Source organism: Bubalus kerabau, chromosome X (assembly GCF_029407905.1).
Source record: "Bubalus kerabau isolate K-KA32 ecotype Philippines breed swamp buffalo chromosome X, PCC_UOA_SB_1v2, whole genome shotgun sequence".
NCBI lineage: Eukaryota > Metazoa > Chordata > Mammalia > Artiodactyla > Bovidae > Bubalus > Bubalus kerabau.
In genome coordinates this window covers 100,999,182-101,020,402 of record NC_073647.1, presented here as the reverse complement: position 1 = coordinate 101,020,402, position 21,221 = coordinate 100,999,182, and the positions used below count along the sequence as shown (strand labels likewise).

The following is a 21,221-nucleotide window of genomic DNA, read 5'->3' as shown; positions in this document are numbered from 1 at the left end:
CTCACTGTGCCAATGAGATAATGCAACTTTTCCTCAGCACCTTTAGATTCTGCTGAGCTCTCCTGTTTGTTCACAGCTATCTGCATTCAACTCTGCCAACTAGACTTTTTTTTTTTTTCCCCTAATGGAGCCTGTCTGTTTACTTGTAAGGCAAATGAGGAAGCTGTGTTGGCGCCAAGGGCTTCAGACGTTGGTAAGAGTTTCCTCATCCAAGAAGACCTATTCTTCAACTGGAAGAAAGGAACAGAAAGGTTGAAGCCTTCCCCTAAATGTACTTAACCCAACGATCGGGAACAGGTAGCCCACTAGCTGCTTTTAAGATTGTGTTGCTTGGTCCAACAAATCTTTCAATATTCTGAAATATTTGCCAACACTCTCAAAGCAAGGGATTACAGACAAATACCCAGATCTCAGCACCTCTCAAAAAATCAGAAAAGCCTACATTTTTGCATGGCAACATCCACTTATTTAATCCTCCAACAGTAAGTAAATGCCATGAGAGTACATCTATTCTAAAGAGAGGGAAACTGAGGCCGGGACCTGAGTGCAGACAGTCCGGCTCCTGAGCCCCTGAGTTCCACTGCCTTTGCACCCACGTCTCTCATGTCTCCTGCACTGACAGGCGGGCTCTTCACCACTGAGCCGCCAGGGGAACCCTACTGCCCTCCAGCCCTACCTGTTTGCAGGTGGGTAGGTAGACCTTCGGGAGTTTCCCAGGTAGCTCAGTGGTAAGGAATCTGCCTGCTGATGCAGGAGGTATAGGAGAGATGGGTCCAATCCCTGAGGCTAGAAGATCCCCTGGAGGAGGGAATGACAGCCTACTCCAGCATTCTTGCCTGAAAAATCCCATGGACAGAGGAGCCTGGTGGGCTACAGCCCATGGGGGCCCAGAGAGTCGGACACGACTGAGCAGCTAAGCACGTGGAGATTAATAGGTCTGTGCCTTTTAGGTACAGCATTCTCTAAATCATGAGTCTCACTTGGCTCACTTTGCACTTTTATGTTACCTGCCTGAACTCTAAGTTTGGCTGTAAGATCCCTGCTAACCCATGCTTTCGTGGCCATATCCCTGTCAGGAGATTCTGTCTTTCACCTTTTAAATTTTGCTGGGGAGTACTCTGGGAGGAGAAGTACACTAGTCTATAGAAGTTTCATAACAAACTATATGATAGATATTATCTCTGTTTTTTCTGATGGAGAAACTGAGGCTAACAGAGAAGAGCTGCACAGAATTAGACAACTAAGTTTACTGCTAAATGAGGACTCCAACCTGGTTTTCTGACCCCAAGCCCAGCCTTATCTCCATTTAAGTATAATCCCTATTGACCACTGAAGCTTGTGTCAAGACATTTGGTGACAGGAACCAAATGACTGCAAGAATCAACACATATACTAAAATACAATTTATACTTAGAAATTAACAAGCAAACATGCTATGTAAAGCTAAGGAGGACTTCAGTCTTCCTTGACAGTGAGAGAGCTGAGGCTTTGCGCAACTGCAGAGAGAAACATTGGGTTGGGAGCCGGGAGGCAGGGCAGCAGACCCCTCTATTCACTCACCCGGTCACTTCGAGACAGGCCTGGGACCGGGGGCCCTTTGCTGCCATGCTTCGATGCTTGCATCTGAGCACACCACTCCTTGAGCGCCAGCGTACAAAGACGCTGTGTGGAACTGTAACTGTGTGCATGCCCAGTTGGGGCAAATTTTAGACCCAAAAGATACAAAGAAACCAAAACACCCAGCTGCCACTTTTGAGGAGCCTGGGGTCAAAAACAGGGTGTTGGGCGCAAAAGCAGGATACTGACACGCCCCCTGCACACACACCATCTAAGGGGTGGGCAAAAACAAGCCACACCACTGGCCCAACCCCTGGGCCATCCTACCTTCGCTCTACTTTCACCTGCAGGAAGGGGGCACCTAGGGAACCTGGTGTTTGTTCTGGCTCCACCCTGCTTGTCGGGGCAGGGGCCCCAACCAGCCCAGCATGAGTTTCTTGTCTGGCCTCTGGCCAATTTCTATTGACTGGGGGAGGCCAAGAACTCTAACTGGTAACAGCATGAAAGTGAAGTGAGGTGAAGTGAAGTGAAAGTTGCTCAGTCGTGTCCAACTCGTTGTGACCCCTTGGACTATACAGTCCGTGGAATTCTCCAGGCCAGAACACTGGACTAGGTAGCCTTTCCCTTCTCCAGGGGATCTTCCCAACCCAGGGATCAAACCCAGGTCTCCGCACTGCAGGCAGATTCTTTACCAGCTGAAAAGGTCTCTTGTTTATTCCATGCCTCCCTGTGTACTCAGCATTTTATAACAGTCTTCAGACATAAGTGGCAGCAGCATCCTCTGTCCAGAGACATACAGCTCTTGTCACTCTGCAACCCCTAAGTTTTCTCTTCATTCTCCCTTCTCCCTCTTTTCCCAAGTCTACCTTTTCTGACTTGAACGTTTTCCCTGGCCTTTCTGTCGTAAGTCTGTTCTGTCCATCTGCAGTAGAGCATCCCTCTGGAAAGTACTTAGAGGTGAATACAGAGAAAACATTTATAATAGAGAAAGAACTCTATCTAGGTGAAAAGTGTTCCTATGGGCCATTTGCTGTAATACATAACTTTTAAAGCAGATTCATCATATTCTTATGGAATCACAAATAAAACTCATCATTATTAACAAAATACTAATTTTAAAGGTTAGTTTGCAAATCTATATGACATAATTGGATTGGTGATTTTAGTTACTCAGCATGTAAATGGGGAGAGAAGCATAACACAGTGATGGTCTGAAATGGGTACATTCATCAACCATACATATGCATGGTAAGTCATATCTCACAAACGTTGAGCCTTTTATATCAAGGTTCCTGGTTCCTTCAAAACTGCAGGTGAAATTAGCAGTACTCAGCCACCATGTATGTTAAGCACAGAATTTCTTCATGATTGATATTCTTCAGTTCTGCAAATGGTTTAGTAGAATGAGGAGGAAGAAGGTATTCGATTTGGTTGACTGTAGCTGAAACTCAACTACACTGCTTAACCAATATGGTTTTTTCCCTCACAAAACAGCACAATTTGCAGTTATATTCCACAATAACATAAATGACCCAGGCTCTTTCTTGCTTTCACCTTTAGGGCCACAAATTGTTGCTTCACCTCCAGGCCCTCATCCAATTTCCAGGCAGGAAGAATAAGAAGAGAAATCACAATGAAAAAGGGTGTAGCACTTAATCAAATCAAATCAAATCAAATCAAACTGAAACCTGCATAGAAACTTCCCATTTATAACTTTTATTTACATATTAGTGGCAGAAACTGTATCAGATAGTCTCCTTGCTGTGCTGTGCTTAGTCATTCAGTCGTGTCTGACTCTTCGCGACCCCATGGACTCCTGCCAGGCTCCTCTGTCCATGGGATTCTCCAGGCAAGAATCCTGGAGTGGGTTGCCATGCCCTCCTTCAGGGGATCTTCCTGACCCAGGGATCAAACCCAGGTGTCCTGCATTGCAGACGGATTCTTTACCATCTGAGCCACCAGGGAAGCCCAAGAATACTGGAGTGGGTAGCTGATCCCTTCTCCAGGGGATCTTCTCAAGCCATGAATTGAACCAGGGTCTCCTGCATTGCAGGCAGATTCTTTACCAGCTGAGCTACCAGGGAAGCCCACTGTCTCCTTAAAGGAAATTTAAGTTCCATAAGCATGGAGGAAGATCAGATTTGGGTAGGCCGCTTACACAGTGCTCCTTCCCTGGGCTCAGAGAACGTGGTTTCCTGGGGCTCACAGTCTGCTGCTGCTGCTGCTGCTGCTAAGTCGCTTCAGTCATGTCCGACTCTGTGCGACCCCATAGACGGCAGCCCACTAGGCTCCTCTGTCCCTGGGATTCTCCAGGCAAGAATACTGGAGTGGGTTGCCATTTCCTTCTCCAATGCATGAAAGTGAAAAGTGAAAGTGAAGTCGCTCAGTCATGTCCGACTCTTTGCGACCCCATGGACTGCAGCCTACCAGGCTCCTCCGTCCATGGGATTTTCCAGGCAAGGATACTGGAGTGGGGTGCCATTACCTTCTCCGCGGGCTCACAGTCTAGTGACTCACAAGTAGCTAACAGAGAGATACAACCCAGATGGTATACTCTGTGATGAAAACGTGATTCAGGTCACCTGATTCAGAACCCGCTTGCCAATGCAGGAGACCCAAGAGACAAGGGTTCAATCCCTGGATCAGGAAGATCCCCAGGAGAGGGCATAGAAACACACTCCAGCATTCCTGCCTGGAGAATCCCTTGGACAGAGGATCATGCTGGGCTACAGTCCAATGGGTTGCAAAGAGTTGGACACAGCTGAAGTGACTTAGCATGCACGCACAGAAGCTATATATACTCAGCTGGAGGACACGGCTTTTGTTTTCCTATGAGGATTACAGGTTCTAGTGACTAACTCCCCAAGCTAAGTAGCCAATCATGCCTGCTGCTGCTGCTGCTGCTGCTAAGTCGCGTCAGTTGTGTCCGACTCTGTGCGACCCCATAGACGGAAGCCCACCAGGCTCCCCTGTCCCTGGGATTCTCCAGGCAGGAACACTGGAGTGGGTTGCCATTTCCTTCTGCAATGCATGAAAGTGAAAAGTGAAAGTGAAGTCGCTCAGTCGTGTCCGACTCTTAGCGACCCCATGGACTGCAGCCTACCAGGCTCCTCCGTCCATGGGATTTTCCAGGCAAGAGTACTGGAGTGGGGTGCCATTGCCTTCTCCAAGCCAATCATGCCTACTTCCAGTTATTCCCTTGGTTGCCCTTTGACCTCCTGGAAAGCTACTAGGGAAGCCCCTGGGTTTATTGCCCTGTGTTCCTCTTCCTGGTATCACTGCTTCCAAGGTCTGTAGGTGAGCAGAAAATGAATGTATTTGTTAGCATACAAATGCAACAGAGGCTTTGAACCAAAGAGAAGTTTCTCTTTCGTGTAACAAGCAGGTGGTCTAGGAGGATGGCGGTTCTGCTCCATGAAGTCATGAGGGGGCTCTGACTTTTATCTTGTTTCTCCAGCCACACTTCCTGGGTGGCACAAAAGCACTCATCTTTCAAGAAGCAGGATGCAGGAACAGAGTGAAGAAGAGATTGTCTCCTATCTTTAAGAGCCAAGAAGGAAGATGTAATTATTTATTCTCTTATTGCTCTGTTGGAACTTAATCGCACAGCCACTTATAACACCAAAGAAGGCTGGAAAATGTAATTTTCTTTTGAGCTACCATGTCACAAGCTAAAAAATGGGGTTCCTATTACTGTGAGAGAAAGGAGGACTTTGAGAGTGCTGGGAACTGACGGTGTTCACCATACTCAGCTACAAAGCCCAGGAACTCAGGATTCCCAGTGCTTTGGTCCCATAAGTATTGTTTCGATGATCTACATGGTCCTATAATTATTGGTTCAATGATCTACATGGTTCCATAATTATTGTTTCAGTGATCTATGAAAGTGAAAGTGAAGTTGCTCAGTCGTGTCCGACCCTTTGTGACCCCATGGACTGTAGCCTATGAGGATCCTCCGTCCATGGGATTTTCCAGGCACGAGTACTGGAGTGGGTTGCCATTGCCTTCTTCAGTCAATGATCTATATGGTCCCATAATTATTGTTTCCATGCTACATAGACTGTGCCAAAATTTGGTGACTTAAAAGAATTCATTATTTGTTCTGCTTTTATGTGTCAGAACTTGAACAAGTGTGTTGTTGTGTTCACAGGAGTTGTCTGGGCCACACAGAGCTGGCTTTGGGGCTGGAGCACGCGGCAATGCTACTCCTTACATCCTATTCCTGTGGCTTCAAATAATTGCTTGTATTAGTCTCAGCTTCTTCACAGCGCAGTGAGGGGCTAGCATCCCCAAGCTGGCCCAGAACTGGCACAGCACTTGTACCACGTTCTACTCGTCACAGCCAGCCTAGATTCAGGAGGAGAGTGACCTGCTCCAACTCTGGAAGGGTGGAGAGGACATGGGCAGTGAAGACTGTCTGCCACTTCTGGAAGACTATTACTACAGTCACCAAGCACAGTTTGGAATTTTGATTCTTCCTGCCTGTCCTTCCCCCCTCCCTCCTTGCGATTTTAACAGGCAGAAGGTAGAGGCCAGATGGTCCTTAAGCAATTCCCCACTATTTCCATGAATCAAGTTTTATTATCACTAAGAAAAGCAACTCTTTTAAAGCATCCATTATAAGAGGTATTGGTTTATTTAAGGCAATGTTTCTCGCCTAAAAAGACCTGATAACTATATATCTCTGTTTAACATATATTGGGGAAAGATGGCTAACATATCAAAGCCAAACTTCATAAACATTGCTATGACAAAATTAAAAATAAAATCCTCCGCCACCTTCAGCAGTTTCACTTACTCTACAACCCCTGAGTTTTGTGCTTCACACCACTCAACACCCCCTGGGGATAGGGAAGACGGGTCTGCCCCAGGAGTCCCGAGATACCCACCATCAGGGAGAGAGTGTGAAGGCCCTCTGCTCTGCAAGGACCAGAAAATTCCTTCTGGCATAAGGATCTCATTAGTTCCCAAAGCAGAAGAAAGGCCACCTCCTCAGGTTCTAGGTCATAACTTGGCCCCAGGCAACAGGCTGACACTGGGGTCTAAACCCCTTGCAGCTGCCTCTGGCCCCCTTTAGGACCATCCCCCTCGATGTGTGCTGTGGTCCCAGCATTTCCTCATCAAGCAGCTGCAGCATTTGGCTGGCATGGGCTTTCGAGCTTAGTCAACAGAGCCTCATTCCTTGGGTCAAGGTGTCCCCACTCAAACTCCACTCCCACCTTCAGGGTCAATCCCTGGTTCTGACAGACACACTGGTCACAAATGTTAGCGTCCATGTATGCAGCAGCATTTGGTATTCTTGATCCTGGAGAAGGTAGATCAACTGAGCGCTGAAATTTGAGAGTTTGATCATACCTATGGACCCTCTTGCTGAGAGGGAAAACGTGCATATACTGACAGCCTAGGGAGTTCACAGCCCCCCCACCCCAACCCAGGAATCCTATCCTTTAAATTCCAGTTAAAGCCCCTGATTTTGTGGGCTGCACTAAGCAAGCAATCTCGTCAGCATTGCCGCTAGTCAGCGCCTGGAGGGCTGTCCATCAGAAAGGCTCAGGTGAGCCTGTCACCCACGGCCACCACTCACGGTGCCCAGGGTTTTTGGCTGTTTCTTTCAGCATTGATAGCTTTGCCCATTGCCGGTATTGCTGTTCCTTCCCCAGTACCCTACAGACATCTGAGCCACATTTGAATCCCCTAAATTACTCATTCAAACAATGGCCGTGTCATGTCACTTCGACCTCTGGAATGAATCATTTCCTTGGACTGACCCTGTTTGTCTTTCAGGGTTGAGGTAACATTGCCTCCTTAGCTTGCAGGGCCTGATACACATGCTCGACACTCAAACACAAGCTCACCCTGCATTCTGGTCTCCGTAAAGCTAATCTGATCACATCCCTCTCCCTAAAACCTTCCTGCCGCTCCAGGTTGGCCCTCCTCATGAAATCGGCTCTGCTCGTTTGTACCTCTTCCTGTCCTCCCACCATCTCCCTTTAATCTTGAATGGGAGAAACCCCACTCAACTGCTTGTTGGTGGTGGTGTTCAGCTGCTTTACAATGTTATGTTCGTTTCTGTTGTATAGCAAAGTGAATCAGCTACACATATACACATACCCCTCTTCCTTGGATTCCCTTCCCATTTGGTCCTCACAGAACACTGAGCAGGGCTCCCTGGGCTGTACAGTCGGCAATCGTTAGTCATCTATTGTATACAGTGTAGTGCATATATGGGGCTCCCAGATGGCTCAGGGGTATCGAATTTGCCTGCTATTGCAGAAGATGGAGGTTTGATCCCTGGATCAGGAAGGTCCCCTGGAGAAGGAAATGGCAACCCACTCCAGTATTCTTACCTTGAAAATCCCATGGACAGAGGAGCCTGGCGGCCTACAGTCCATGGGGTCGCAAAGAGTTGGACACTACTGAGTGACTAAACAACAGAACAAGTGGATATACGTCAATCCCAATCTCCCAGCTCACCCCACCCCCACTCACCTTGAAGTCTCTGGGTCTCTGTTCCCTTGATTCCTCGCCCATGTTCCATTCTTGAAGGTCTACTGAGGACATTTCCCTTCATGTGTAAAAGCTTTCACATGTGTTTCTCTATCACACTTTCTTCATTTGTACCATTGTTTTTAACTCATGTCTGTCTCCCTCATTGAGCTATGGACTTGAGAACAAAGACCATATCTATTATTTTTTTAAATGGTGAGCAACTGGAACACTGCTTGGTGCTATGCTTTGTTATTTGAAAGGATGAAGACACGGAAAGAGAGGAAGTGCAGCTCATCCCAGCCCTTCCCCACTCCCCATTCTCATCCCTCCCTCTCCCCACCCCTCACTGTGAGCCCTTCCTCTGCGCGAGGGGAACTCCCACCTGCCTGCAGAGCCCTGCCCTCTTCAGCTTCTCAGTTGGCCAAACTCGGTTGGATGGCATCCAGGCACAATCGCCCACAGTCTCTCTCTGCATACAATCTACTAGTGTATTCCTTGTCATCACCTCTACATTTCCTGGATTCAGAACAGCACCTCTCCTCTGTGCTCTCACAGCACACAGCGCTCCATCTTCTCAACATTTTGACATTTCATTGATTTATCTATTATCCCAATAAACCACGGTCCTCTTGAAAGGAAGAATAATGTCTCATTTACTCGGGCTCTCCAATGATTTGCATAGGTCCTGGTGCTCAGTGATTGTCTTTTGAGACTTGTCTAAATTCTCGTTTTTCTGTTTTTCTTTGTGAAGCCCTGACAAATGGTGAGTCATCCAGATGCACTTAAACACTATGACGGAAAGCTGTGCTTTGAGTTCATTCCTTGAAGTGTTAGTGATAAAGCTACTTTTAAAAAAGCTTTGCATCAGTTTTTGTGACTTCTTCCAAGGGGTCCTATCTTTGGCCTTTAGAATAATAAGACATAAGCTCTGTCTCTTCTTGCCCTTGGATCTCCCTGAAAGCCTCATCAAACTTTCAATAAATCAGTGCTTTTCAAGTGTAGTGTTTATACAAAAGCACTCGAAATCTTATTACAATCAGATGCTGCTTCAGAAAGCCTGAGAGTCTACATCTTTAAACAGCTCTTGGATGGTTTCAAGGTTACACATGGAGTAGCAATTCTCTGGTCTAAAACAATTGTTAGAGAACAGGGCTTGAATCCTCTCACCATCTTTGGTTTTCTTCTGGGTAAGGTTGAGTTTGCCAAAGACCTCTTTCAAATGCAGTGGTCGGTGAGTTTTTACCACACCCCACTAAGTGTCGTTCTTGGTGGTTCAGCTGTATAGAATCTGCCTGCAATGCAGGAGACGCACAGGACAGCGGGTTTGACCCCTGGGTCAAGATGATCTCCTGGAAGAGGAAATCGACAGAGGAACCTGGCGGGCTACAGTCCATGGAGTCGAGAAAGAGTCAGACGTTACTTAGTGACTAAACAACAACACGCTGATTGTAAAGAGTACTGGATTTCAAAGCAGACACGTGGGCTTGAGTCCAAGCTACCACTATCAACTATCTGACCTTTGGGAAGTTGAAGAAAGTAACCTTTTAGTCTCAGTTTTCTTAAAAAAAAAAAAAAAAAAAAAGACATCCAATGTCTGTGTCTAGTAGTTGGAAGGATCAGAGGATCATGAGACAGTATGGACTTCTGGTTATGTACCATGTTTTTGGTGCCATTGTTTAATGTCTATTATTACAATTTAAGGTTTCACTGGTTCTTTTGCCATTTACATCAGAAAGTTGCAAAATTGTCATATGCCTAATTTAATAATAATTATTATCCAGTAATATCTATTAGGTTCAAGGCATTGGGCTAGATATTTTATATCTACTTTTCAGAAATTCTTGAACACCGAAAATAATTTTTTTTCTTCCTTTTATAATAGCCAATGCTAGTGAATATTATCTTTTGCCTTCCCGTTGCATGTGTACCCCTCAGGGAAGACACCCTTCATCAGAGGATATCCTTTCCAGATAAAGTTAAGACTTTTCAAAGGTCAAAGCATATAAGAAACTGTCCTCCCCACATATCTAAAAATTAGTGGTCAGATCACAGCAGAGGATTCCGGGATTCCACTGAAAACATACTGACACGGCCCTCAGTTTTCTAATTAGTGATATGAGAGATTCTGACTCATTTCTAAATCTTGTTCTCAAAAGCCTCAAGGATTCTAGATGCCAAAGACTGTGGGCCTGGATGCGGGAACACATGGAGATGTACCCACTAGTAGCTAGGCTCACGTGTTTAACATACTGGCTTCCAAGCATGAATTATTGAAGAAATATTTCTGCTTTTGTTGCTCCAAAAATGTTTGAGAGACATTTGAACTGTAATTGCTAAGGCAGCATATAATGCACTCAATCTGTGAAAAATAAGCTTGTCTGTAGATACCTGACTTAGAGATATCAAAATCCATAATGAGTATTGGGAAATATATGTTATTACTTTCCTTTCTCTAGCCCAGGCTGACCAAGGGAATCTTCTTTAGTAGACTAGCTCCTGGTAATTTGGAAAGGTAGAAAGTTTCAGGTAACTTATTTCTATCAGCCAGCAGAGCCCTGCTGAATGCCATGCTTGGCTCATTGACATGAAACACCCAGAAACAGCATTTGTAAGTAAGTATTCAATTAGTATTTTGGGAACTTGTGTTCCCAAGGGTGTCCCATATGAAGAGGGGACACCTCTTCAAATGTTCTCATCTACATATTTTTTTTTTTTAAATAGGAAGAACTGCTGTGTTTTTCAGTTTTAAGAACTCAACTTCTCTGGCTCAAGAAATTCAATTTTAAGTTTAGCATAGCTTAATTTTCAAATTTTGGAGTTATTTTGTATGGAATGGTTTAGAAAATCGAGCACTTCTACATCACTGCCAAATCATCCATCTTAATTCAAGTATTTACAGGTCTATCAGAAGAACAGAGACATTACTTTGCCAACAAAGGTCCATCTAGTCAAAGCTATGGTTTTTCCAGTAGTCAGGTATGGATGTGAAAGTGAAAGTCGCTCAGTCGTGTCTGACTCTTTGTGACCCCATGGACTGTATGTATAGTCCATGGAATTCTCCAGGCCAGAATACTGGAGTGGGTAGCCTTTCCCTTCAAAGAAGATCAAGTCTTGTATAATCTCTATACTTAAGAACATTATATAATGATCACGAGGAAGGTTATGTTTTCTCCATCAATATATAAATAACTTCAGGGTAGAACCATGCATTTAGCGGATGTTAAAGAATGAATCCCGTTACTCCTGGGCAAGGAGACATAGACACAAAAGCAACACAGATGGATTCTCTAAACTCTAGAAATGTTTATTAGTAGATTCATTCATTTAATGAAAGGGGCTGACCCTACTGTAGACCAAGCTCTGATCTAGTGCCTGGATTCAATGATGAATAGGCAACATGTCCCACACACAGCTCCCAATTTAGAAGGGGGAAACAGTAAAAGTATTTGTCTTGAACAAAAGCAACTTAAATTCCACAAAGGAAATAAGGTACCCCCAGTTCATGTCGCTATCTTGTGGCTACTTTCTGGTACTGTTTTCATTTTTTACATTATTAACTAAACTTTAGATTTTCTTTGGACATCATCACTTTTTCCACTTATATCTTCTTTCCTTTCTAGAATGCAATCCAGGGGTCTAGTCTTCCAAGTCTCCTCTGATCTGTGACTCTTTCTCAGTATTACCTTATTTTTCAAGACTTTGACAATCTTGAGACGTACTGACCTAGTATCCATCCTGTAAAACGTTCCCCATCTGGATGTGCCTGACATTTTTCTGATGATTAGACTGGAGTTATGGGTTTTGGGAAAGAAAACCACAGAGGTGATATGCTCTTCCCATCACATCATCTTAAAGGTTACAAGACAACTGCACAATATCCATGATGATAATTTTTATCACTTGGTTAAGATCTTGTCTGTCAGCCTTCTCTGTAAAGGTACAATAATTTTTCTGAACTCTATTTTTAGAAGCTAGTCATTAGGCCTAGCTCATCCTCAAGTGGGGAAGGGTTTAACTCAAATCCCTACAGGAAAAAAAAAAAATATCAATTGTTATTTGAAATTCTTCTGTACAGAATATTTGTCTCCTCTCTATTTTACATTTATTTATATAAATGAAATTTATTGCCATTTCCTTGCATCAGTATGGTTATGGACATTTTACACTTCGGGTTATAATCCAATTAGCCAATGCTACATGACTTATTTTGATGTTTAAAGCATTCCAGATTTGCCTGTTAGGATATATATATATATATATATATATATATATATATATATAATACTTTTAAAAAATTATTTCTAAAATATCAGTTATAAGAGATTCCATCTAGGTCAGTTTCTTCTGGAAACTTGACTGATTTGATCTCCTTGCAGTCCAAGGGACTCTCAAGAGTCTCCTCCAGCACCACAATCGAAAGCATTAGTTCTTTGGTGTTCAACCTTCTTTATGGTCCAACTTTCGTATCTGTACATGACTACTGGAAAAACCATAGTTTTGACTGTAGGAATCTTTGTCAGCAAAGAGATGTCTCTGCTTTTTAATACACTGTCTATGTTATACAGTGGAAGTGAGAAATAGATTTAAGGGACTAGATCTGATAGACAGAGTGCTTGATGAACTATGGATGGAGGTTCATGACACCATACAGGGGACAGGGATCAAAACCATCCCCGAGAAAAAGAAATACAAAAAAGCAAAATGGCTGTCTGAGGAGGCCTTACAAATAGCTGTGAAAAGAAGAGAAGCGAAAAGCAAAGGAGAAAAGGAAAGATATGCCCATTTCAATGCAGAGATCCAAAGAATAGCGAGGAGAGATAAGAAAACCTTCCTCAGCGATCAATGCAAAGAAATAGAGGAAAAGACTAGGATGGGAAAGACAAGAGAGCTCTTCAAGAAAATTAGAGATACCAAGGGAACATTTCATGCAAAGATGGGCTCGATAAAGGACAGAAATGGTATGGACCTCACAGAGGCAGAAGATATTAAGAAGAGGTGGCAAGAATACACAGAAGAACTATACATAAAAGATCTTGACAACCCAGATAATCACGATGGTGTGATCACTCATCTGGAGCCAGACATCCTGAATGTGAAGTCAAGTGGGCCTTAGGAAGCATCACTATGACCAAAGCTAGTGGAGGTGATGGAATTCCAGCTGAGCTATTCCAAATCCTGAACGATGATGCTGTGAAAGTGCTGCACTCAATATGCCAGCAAATCTGGAAAACTCAGCAGTGGCCACAGGACTGGAAAAGGTCAGTTTTCATTCCAATCCCAAAGAAAGGCAATGCCAAAGAATGCTCAAACTACCACACAATTGCACTCATCTCACACGCTAGTAAAGTAATGCTCAAAAATCTCCAAGCCAGGCTTCAGCAATTCGTGAACCATGGACTTCCAGATGTTCAAGCTGGTTTTAGAAAAGGCAGAGGAACCAGAGATCAAATTGCCAACATCCACTGGATCATCAAAAAAGCAAAAGAGTTCCAGAAAAACATCTATTTCTGCTTTATTGACTATGCCAAAACCTTTGACTCTGTGGATCACAATAAACTGTGGAAAATTCTTCAAGAGATGGGAATAGCAGACCACCTGACCTGCCTCTTGAGAAACCCATATGCAGGTCAGGAAGCAACAGTTAGCACTGGACATGGAGCAACAGACTGGTTCCAAATAGGAAAAGGAGTACGTCAAGGCTGTATATTGTCACCCTGCTTATTTAACTTATATGCAGAGTACATCATGAGAAACACTGGGCTGGATCAAGCACAAACTGGAATTAAAATTGCCGAGAGAAATATCAATAACCTCAGACATGCAGATGACACCACCCTTATGGCAGAAAATGAAGAAGAACTAAAGAGCCTCTTGATTAAAGTGAAAGAGGAGAGTGAGAAGGTTGGCTTAAAGCTCAACATTCAGAAAACTAAGATCATGGCATCCAGTCCCATCAATTCATGGCAAATAGATGGGGAAACAGTGGCTGACTTTTTTTTTGGGGGGGGGGGGCTCCAAAATCACTGCAGATGGTGATTGCAGAAACATGAAATGAAAAGAAGCTTACTCCTTGGAAGGAAAGTTATGACCAAGATAGATAGCATATTAAAAAGCAGAGACATTACTTTGTCAACAAAGGTCCATCTAGTCAAGGCAATGGTTTTTCCAGTAGTCATGTATGGATGTGAGAGTTGGACTATAAAGAAAGCTGAGCGCAGAAGTTTTTGAACTGTGGTGTTGGAGAAGACTCTTGAGAGTCCCTTGGATGGCAAGGAGATCCGACCCGTCCATCCTAAAGGAGATCAGTCCTGGGTGTTCACTTGAAGGACTGATGTTGAAGCTTAAACTCCAATATTTTGGCCACCTGATGCAAAGAGCTGACTCATTGGAAAAGACCCTCATGTTGGGAAAGATTGAAGGCAGGAGGAGAAGGGGACGACAGAGGATGAGATGGCTGGATGGCATCACTGACTCAATGGACATGAGTTTGGGTAAACTCCGGGAGTTGGTGACGGACAGGGAGGCCTGGTGTGCTGCAGTTCATGGGGTCGCAAAGAGTTGGACATGAAGCAGTGACTGAACTGAACTGAACTAGGTTTGTCACAGCTTTCCTTCCAAGGACCAAGCATCTTTTAATTTCATGGCTGCAGTCACTGTCTGTAGTCATTTTGGAGCCCAAGAAAAGAAAATCTGTCACTGCTTTCACCTTTCCCCCTTCTATTTGCCATGATGTGATAGAACTGCATGCCATGATCTTAGTTTTTTTGAATGAGTGTTTTTTGTTGTTTTTTTTTTTTTTTGAGGTTTAAGTCAGCTTTACACTCTCCTCTTTCACTTTCATCAGGAGGCTCTTTAGTTCCTCTTCACTTTCTGCTATTAAGAGTAGTATTATCTGCATACCTGGAGATTGAAAACATGACAAACAGTTTCCACCTGTTCTCCTGTGACTCTTATGGTTTCTGGCCAGGAGGATGGGCAAGTCCATCCTGAAAAGGTTCTCTCCAGAGCGTTCTAAATCTCTCACCCACTTCCCACTTTCCTCTTGGAGAACTACCGCTCTACATATGTCATCTCTGAACTTTTTTGATTGGGTACCCCATGATTAAAAATTTTAAGTTATGTCCCCTCGATATTTGGGTATTTATTAATTAAAAAATGACACCCGTGTACTTCTGTATTCATACATTGTTGTTGTTTTAGTTGCTACGTCATGTCCAACTCGTTGAGACCCTACGGACTGTAGCCTGCCAGGCTCCTCTGTCCATGAGATTTCTCAGGCAAGAATATTGGAACGGGTCTCTGTTTTCTTCTCCAGGGGATTTTCTTGATCCAGGGATTGAACCTGTGTCTCCTGCATTGCAGGCAAATTTTTTACCACTGAGCCACTTCGGAAGCCCATTCATATATTACAGTCATGATAAAGAAAACACAAGAATAGAGATTAACAGAAGGCATGCTTAACAATAAATAAATAGAAATGGGGACTTCTCTGATGGTCCAGTGGCTAAGACTCTGCCCTCCCAATGGAGGGGACACAGGTTGAATCCCTGGTCAGGAAACTACATCCCACAAGCGGCAACTAAGACCCAGCACAGCCAAATAAATATTTTAAAAAATAGAAATGGAACTTCCAGTATTTTCTTATCAACCCCTAACTCACCTGGTGCTCCTCCCCAGGGTGTAAGTAGCCTTTTGGGAGACCACTGCTCTTGGTTCCTATTTGTAGCTCAGGGCCTAGCACTCAGTAGGACAGACGAGTCTGAATGTGTTAGAACTCGATCTTGAAGAATATGATTATTTTGAAAATATGTAAGTGGGGAGAGGGAGCACACTGAGAGACTCATAGATAAACATGATGATTTATTGACTTTTTAAAGTGGAAACATTAAGATAGGACCTTACAGGGAGGACATAGCATTCAAGTCATAATTGATTGCTTGGTTAATTAAGTTAAATATTTTTATTTATCTCTCATCTCCATTAGCATAGAGCCCCCATCTTTACACATTCTAATTGCTCAATAATCTCCTGCCTGGCCTGTGAGGCGGGTTCTGACAGGGAGACAATCAAGGGGACCAGGGGAGCACTCTGGGGGCAGGGATTCCGTGAGGAGTCACCCAGGACAAAGGAGCCCCAAGTCCCAGCTATTAGTTAATTGGGTGCTGGGGAAAACAGGCTTGAAGGGCTGAGTGAAAGGGATTATTACAGGTTCCTAATGGCTGGAAATTGATTTAACGCAGCACTGCATTTGCACGCAAGCCAGAAAGTTGGTAATAATCCACAGTGGGACTTTGCAGGAAGAGGGATGGAGGGTTTGGGGCCACTGAGTAGCCTCTGCAGGGGTTTCTTTGAACTTCTTTCCTGCCACTCCAGGAGCCTTTCTTAGGGGAGCACAGAGATACATTCCAAACAGGAGAGCGTTCTCATAGACTGCCTTCAGGAGCTCCACACGCTTGACAACAGGAGGCGAAGACAGACAAACAGACACACATTCAAACTAAGGCAAAGAATGATGGTTGCAGACAGAGACAGGGAGACAGGCAGAGGCTGATTGACACAGATAGAAAGACAGAGACAGACAGACTGAGAGACAGAGAAAGACAGACGCACACTGAAAGAGAGCCAACAGACATAGAGATAGTGATGGGGAGAGAGAGAGAGTCAGAGAGAAACAAGGTTGGGGGTGGGGAGAAAGACAGAGACAGGTTGGGACAGAAAGGGAAAGACAAAGACAGACGGATGGAGAAAGAGACACAGAGAGATGCAGATACAGAAGGATACAGAAGCACGGGAGAAATACAGAGACAGAGACAGAAACATAGAGACCCAGACACAAACGGATTGTCAGAAACAGAGAGAAACAGAAAGATACAGACAGTAAGACAGAGACAGACAGTGACAAAGATAGGCAGTCTGAGACAGAGACTGAGGTAGACAAAGACAGAAGGTAGAAATTAGACAGGGATGCAGACAGACATAATGAAGACAGAGATAGGGGAAGACAGAGAGAGCGGCAGACATACAGAGAGGGAAAGACAGAGACAGGGATAAATCCTCATCATTGTCAAGGACCACGTGGTATCCCATAGGGGTACATCTCCTTTAGTGTGGCGTTTAGTTTGCTGTTATTTAGCTTGATGGTTTCCTGTAGCGTTACCATGACTATACATTTTGCCCTGCTTCCCCATCTCCCCATGCCTTTACGAAGAGGCTAACAAAATGAGTATCAACATGGGAAAAGGTTTCTTCCTCATCCTGAGCAGTCAAAAAGAAAAGAAAAAAAAGTGAAAAAATAGAGACAGGTATTGGCTAAATTGCCCAAACTGGCAAATGGCAACAGTCAGGGTTTGTGAGAGTTTAAATGTTTAAATGAGTGTATTTCAGCTGTCACAGTTTGTACATTATTGAACATCTTTCTACTGTAAGCAGCAACAAGCAATTTAAGGATTTAAAGCTAGTTGGGTAGGAAAACAAAAGCAGACCTTTCAGTCAAGGTACACTTGTAGCTAAGTAGTCTCTGAATTTCCCAACTGAGGATACCTCTGTTTAGATGAAATGGCATCTTGGCATTCAGCTCGAGAAAAAGGAATTTCAAATTGCTTAGAAAGTTTATATAAAGAAAGTGAAATTCTTACCGAAAAAGAAATATTAATAATAAATTTTACCTTTCAACTGAATCATGACTTACTCTTCTCCCCAGTTATTTTGAAACACAAATAAAATGAAGTCTATTGTTTGTAGTTGGTTAGGTATACAGAATATAAGGGAACACGAGAAAGGGTAGGAGGCTGCAAAATTAAGGGCAAACATTGAAGGATGCAACAGCAGCTTCCTGGTTAAACCATTTCATATAAGTAACTGTCATGTAAATATTACTCTAATACTAGTATGTGGATTTGTGATAACAAAGCCTTTCAAATCTCCTTAAAGAGTAAAAGGAAGGAATGAATGGATAAAGTCAAAAGGAATTTGTTCACTGAACGACAATGGATAAAATCTAATTGGGAAGAGAAACATAAACCACCAGTAAGGAAAATTCTGATTTCAACTAAGTAAAGCATTAAAATCTGGTGACTATTTTTTTTTTAATTTAAATTTATTTATTTTAATTGGAGGCTAATTACTTTACAATATTGTATTGGTTTTGCCAAACATCAACATGAATCCGCCAAACACCAATACAGTATACTATTTTTTTTATTTGTTCATCTTGTATTAATTTATCACACTCTTTCCAAGCATGTATTTATTATTTATATGGCTTCTTAAATAGAGTTTTCCATTCTTTGACCTCAAAATGACTCAATGGAGGGAATGGGATGGTGACAATTTGTAAGTGAACAGTAATCAGAAACTAACAAATTCAAATCATGACTAGTGTGCTTCTCCTTTTGTGACAAAAACAATTTTTATCTTACCCTTTTGATTACTAGTGTGGACTTCTAGTGATCCCACTTCCAGATGCCAAATAATTCCCATTATAATTCAAACGCGTTCCTTTCCAGAGGTTACCAGACCTGTTTTTAAGCGGGAAGGAGTCTTTCCAAGTACAATTCCAAGGTCAAATGTTTCTGAAGGGCAAAGGCCATCAAGGTGCTTAAAGAGTGCATTCTGGTGCATAAATAATTCATGACTGTGTGCCGCAGAAAAAGTCTGTCTAGTACCGAGATGTCCTCATAGAATCAATCTGCTGCCTTCCACTCCACCCCCAATATAGGGTTGTATAAGATTTGAGACGTCTTTCTAGGGTTAAAACGCTAGGAAAGGCAAAATAAAGCCAAACTAACATCAAGATATGATATAAAGTCAACTAACCTAAGAATATTGAGGAACAACCAATAAAGAGAAGATCATCAGTGTAGCCTGGGTGCGTTCACAGAGTGAGAGATCATGGGAACCAAGTACTACACACTCAGTGGCAGGGAATGGGGAAAGGGAAGCAATCCAAAGGAAGCTAGCGGTAGTGGTGGTAATGAGTGGGGCAGAGTGGCTCTAAACACGCGAACTGAAAGAGAAACCAAACTGTTTCTTTAACGTTCCTTTAATCAAGCTAAAGGAAATGCATATTTTAAAAGAGTTTCCCTAACAGTGGTAGAGTAGGTAGGTTCACAGGTTGCTCTCTCAAGTCAACTGGTCTTTGACTTGGCAGAAATGATGGGAGGGGGCATTGATGGATGGTAAACCAGGAGGACAGGTTGCCACTTTAACAGCACAAATAAGTTCTAAAGGTGTTGGGGGAGCAGGGCTTTAAAATTTCTCCTCTTCATAGGCTCAGGTAAACAACCTCAAGTATTATGAGCTACAGTTCAACAAAGACTCTGACAGAGTTGGGCCACCAGAGGTGGGCAAGTCCGGTTGGTCCCGCAGAAGGAGCTGGCATCTGGACAAAGCTGGTCGTCCCTGACCCCAGGGAAAGAGCTGCTCACCTCTCTGAGATTTTGTTTTCAGGAGTCCTCACTGAGGAAAACGCCCCTCTCTGGGGAGGTACAGGAAATTACAGGTCACATATATGGGGAAAACCACATCTTCGTTCTCCAGATTCACCACCTCTAGCTCTTCATCCTTTCCCAGGGAAAGCACTTGGAATTCTGTCTGCTTCCGGAAAATGGCTCTTCCAGCCCTGTCCAAGGAGGCCAGGCGCAAGCGGAACGCGACCTTTCTCTGCCAGAGTGAGCTGACCCCGAGACCGCAAGATTTCTTCAGCGCGCTGTGCTTGAAAATGATGCGCCGGTTGGCATAGCACACCACCAAGTCCCAGCCGAAGTTGAAGCCTGCCCACCGCCAGGTGCGCTGCGCATCCCTGAGGAGCCGGCCCCCGCACCGCATGCTGGTCCTCTGGAGGTCGGACACGAAGACATCCACGGGCCCGAGGTCTCTGGTCTGCTCAGCCCGGAGGAGGGCAAGCCACTGCTCTTTGTACACTGGGGCCAGCCACGTGGCAGGGATCAGTGCATCCTGGTCGATGATGCGTGCTGACGGCAGGTCGCAGATTATGTAGGCAAGCCGCAGCTGCTGGAACGCTGGCACGAAGGCTCTGCCCTGCTCGGTCTCCAGGAAAGCGGTGCCCTCTGACTCCTGCCTGGACCTGGCAAACCACGAGTCGGCGTCAGGCAGTAGGTCTCTGCGGGGGCCTCTCCATGTCGGCTGCAGCTGCAGGAACATCCACTTTTTCAGCGTCGTGTACACATCCATCTCTACCTCCATCACGATGAGCTCTGAAGAGGCAATGACCTCTTTCATGAGATCCAGGCTAATTTCTCTCAATAACTCCTCACTATGCTGGGTCATTAGATTGTCCAGCAGCCACTGAAGACACATGGCCCTGATGTTCTGGAGTCCGTAGCTCTCAGCAGAGCAGTAGTAGCTGCACACGGTCTGATCACTGACCGTCTCCTTCATTACCTCCCCGCACTGCTGAATCAGCTTGTCCAGCTGCAGCATGCTGGCTGTGGCCAGCATGGGGACCACTCGACCGGGTGGGATGAGCACAGAGTTTCGGTACAGAAAACCTAAAGCCTCGTGCAATGCCTCACAATCAATGTTCTCGTCAGGCATCTGCAACTCTACAATATCCATGGTTGTCTCACGCCACGCACCACTGAACATGCTAGCAAAGTATCCTGACTGGCACAAGTAGACCTTGTGCAAGTTCCACTCCTCCCCCAGGGCACGGATCTGCACGTCACTCCCTTCTCCTCTCAGAAAAAGTGTCTTATAAATGGACTCGAATCTGTCTTTTGCTCTCTTCCTGTGGGTCGCTTTTGTGAGCTGCCCTTCTGGGCCTGTCTTCCGCTTGTGGCGCCCTTGACTAGTGGTGGGTCTGGCATTTTCCCTCTCCTCCCCTTCCTCTATCACTGCCCCTGCTACCTCTTCGGCCTCCTCCTCCCCCTCAGGAGCACCTGGCTCCTCTGGGGCATGCCCCACTCTGTTCGAGGGCATCCAACTCTCTACTGCTCCCATGGATTTTACCTCATGGGTACAGAGGGCAAGCTTCCTCCCCAGACGCAGCTGCCGCTGGCACTAGCTCAGCCCATGGTGTCGTGGGATACGGTTGATGTTTGTGACGTCATCTTGGACGCCACGCAAAGCCACGCCCACGAGGCTTTCCCCGACCCCTCCCACTCCCCATCACGGGAGAAGTGCACTCTGTACCAGGAATTCCACTCTGTGTATCT

The 21,221-nt window shown here is 44.6% G+C and overlaps 1 protein-coding gene and 1 long non-coding RNA gene across 2 annotated transcripts; both read right to left on the bottom strand.

The window, feature by feature from the left end:
- Window positions 1-2,100: 2,100 nt before the first annotated feature.
- LOC129639565 (uncharacterized) lies at window positions 2,101-9,920 on the bottom strand. Its single transcript, XR_008708476.1, has 2 exons — window positions 8,429-9,920; window positions 2,101-8,241 (listed from the first exon to the last, which is right to left on the bottom strand). It is a non-coding gene; the product is annotated as an uncharacterized LOC129639565 (long non-coding RNA).
- Window positions 9,921-19,500: 9,580 nt separating this feature from the next.
- Window positions 19,501-20,985, bottom strand: LOC129640112 (germ cell-less protein-like 1). The gene has a single exon (XM_055565349.1). The coding sequence runs from the start codon at window positions 20,983-20,985 to the stop codon at window positions 19,501-19,503; it is 1,485 nt and encodes a 494-aa protein (XP_055421324.1).
- Window positions 20,986-21,221: the final 236 nt, after the last annotated feature.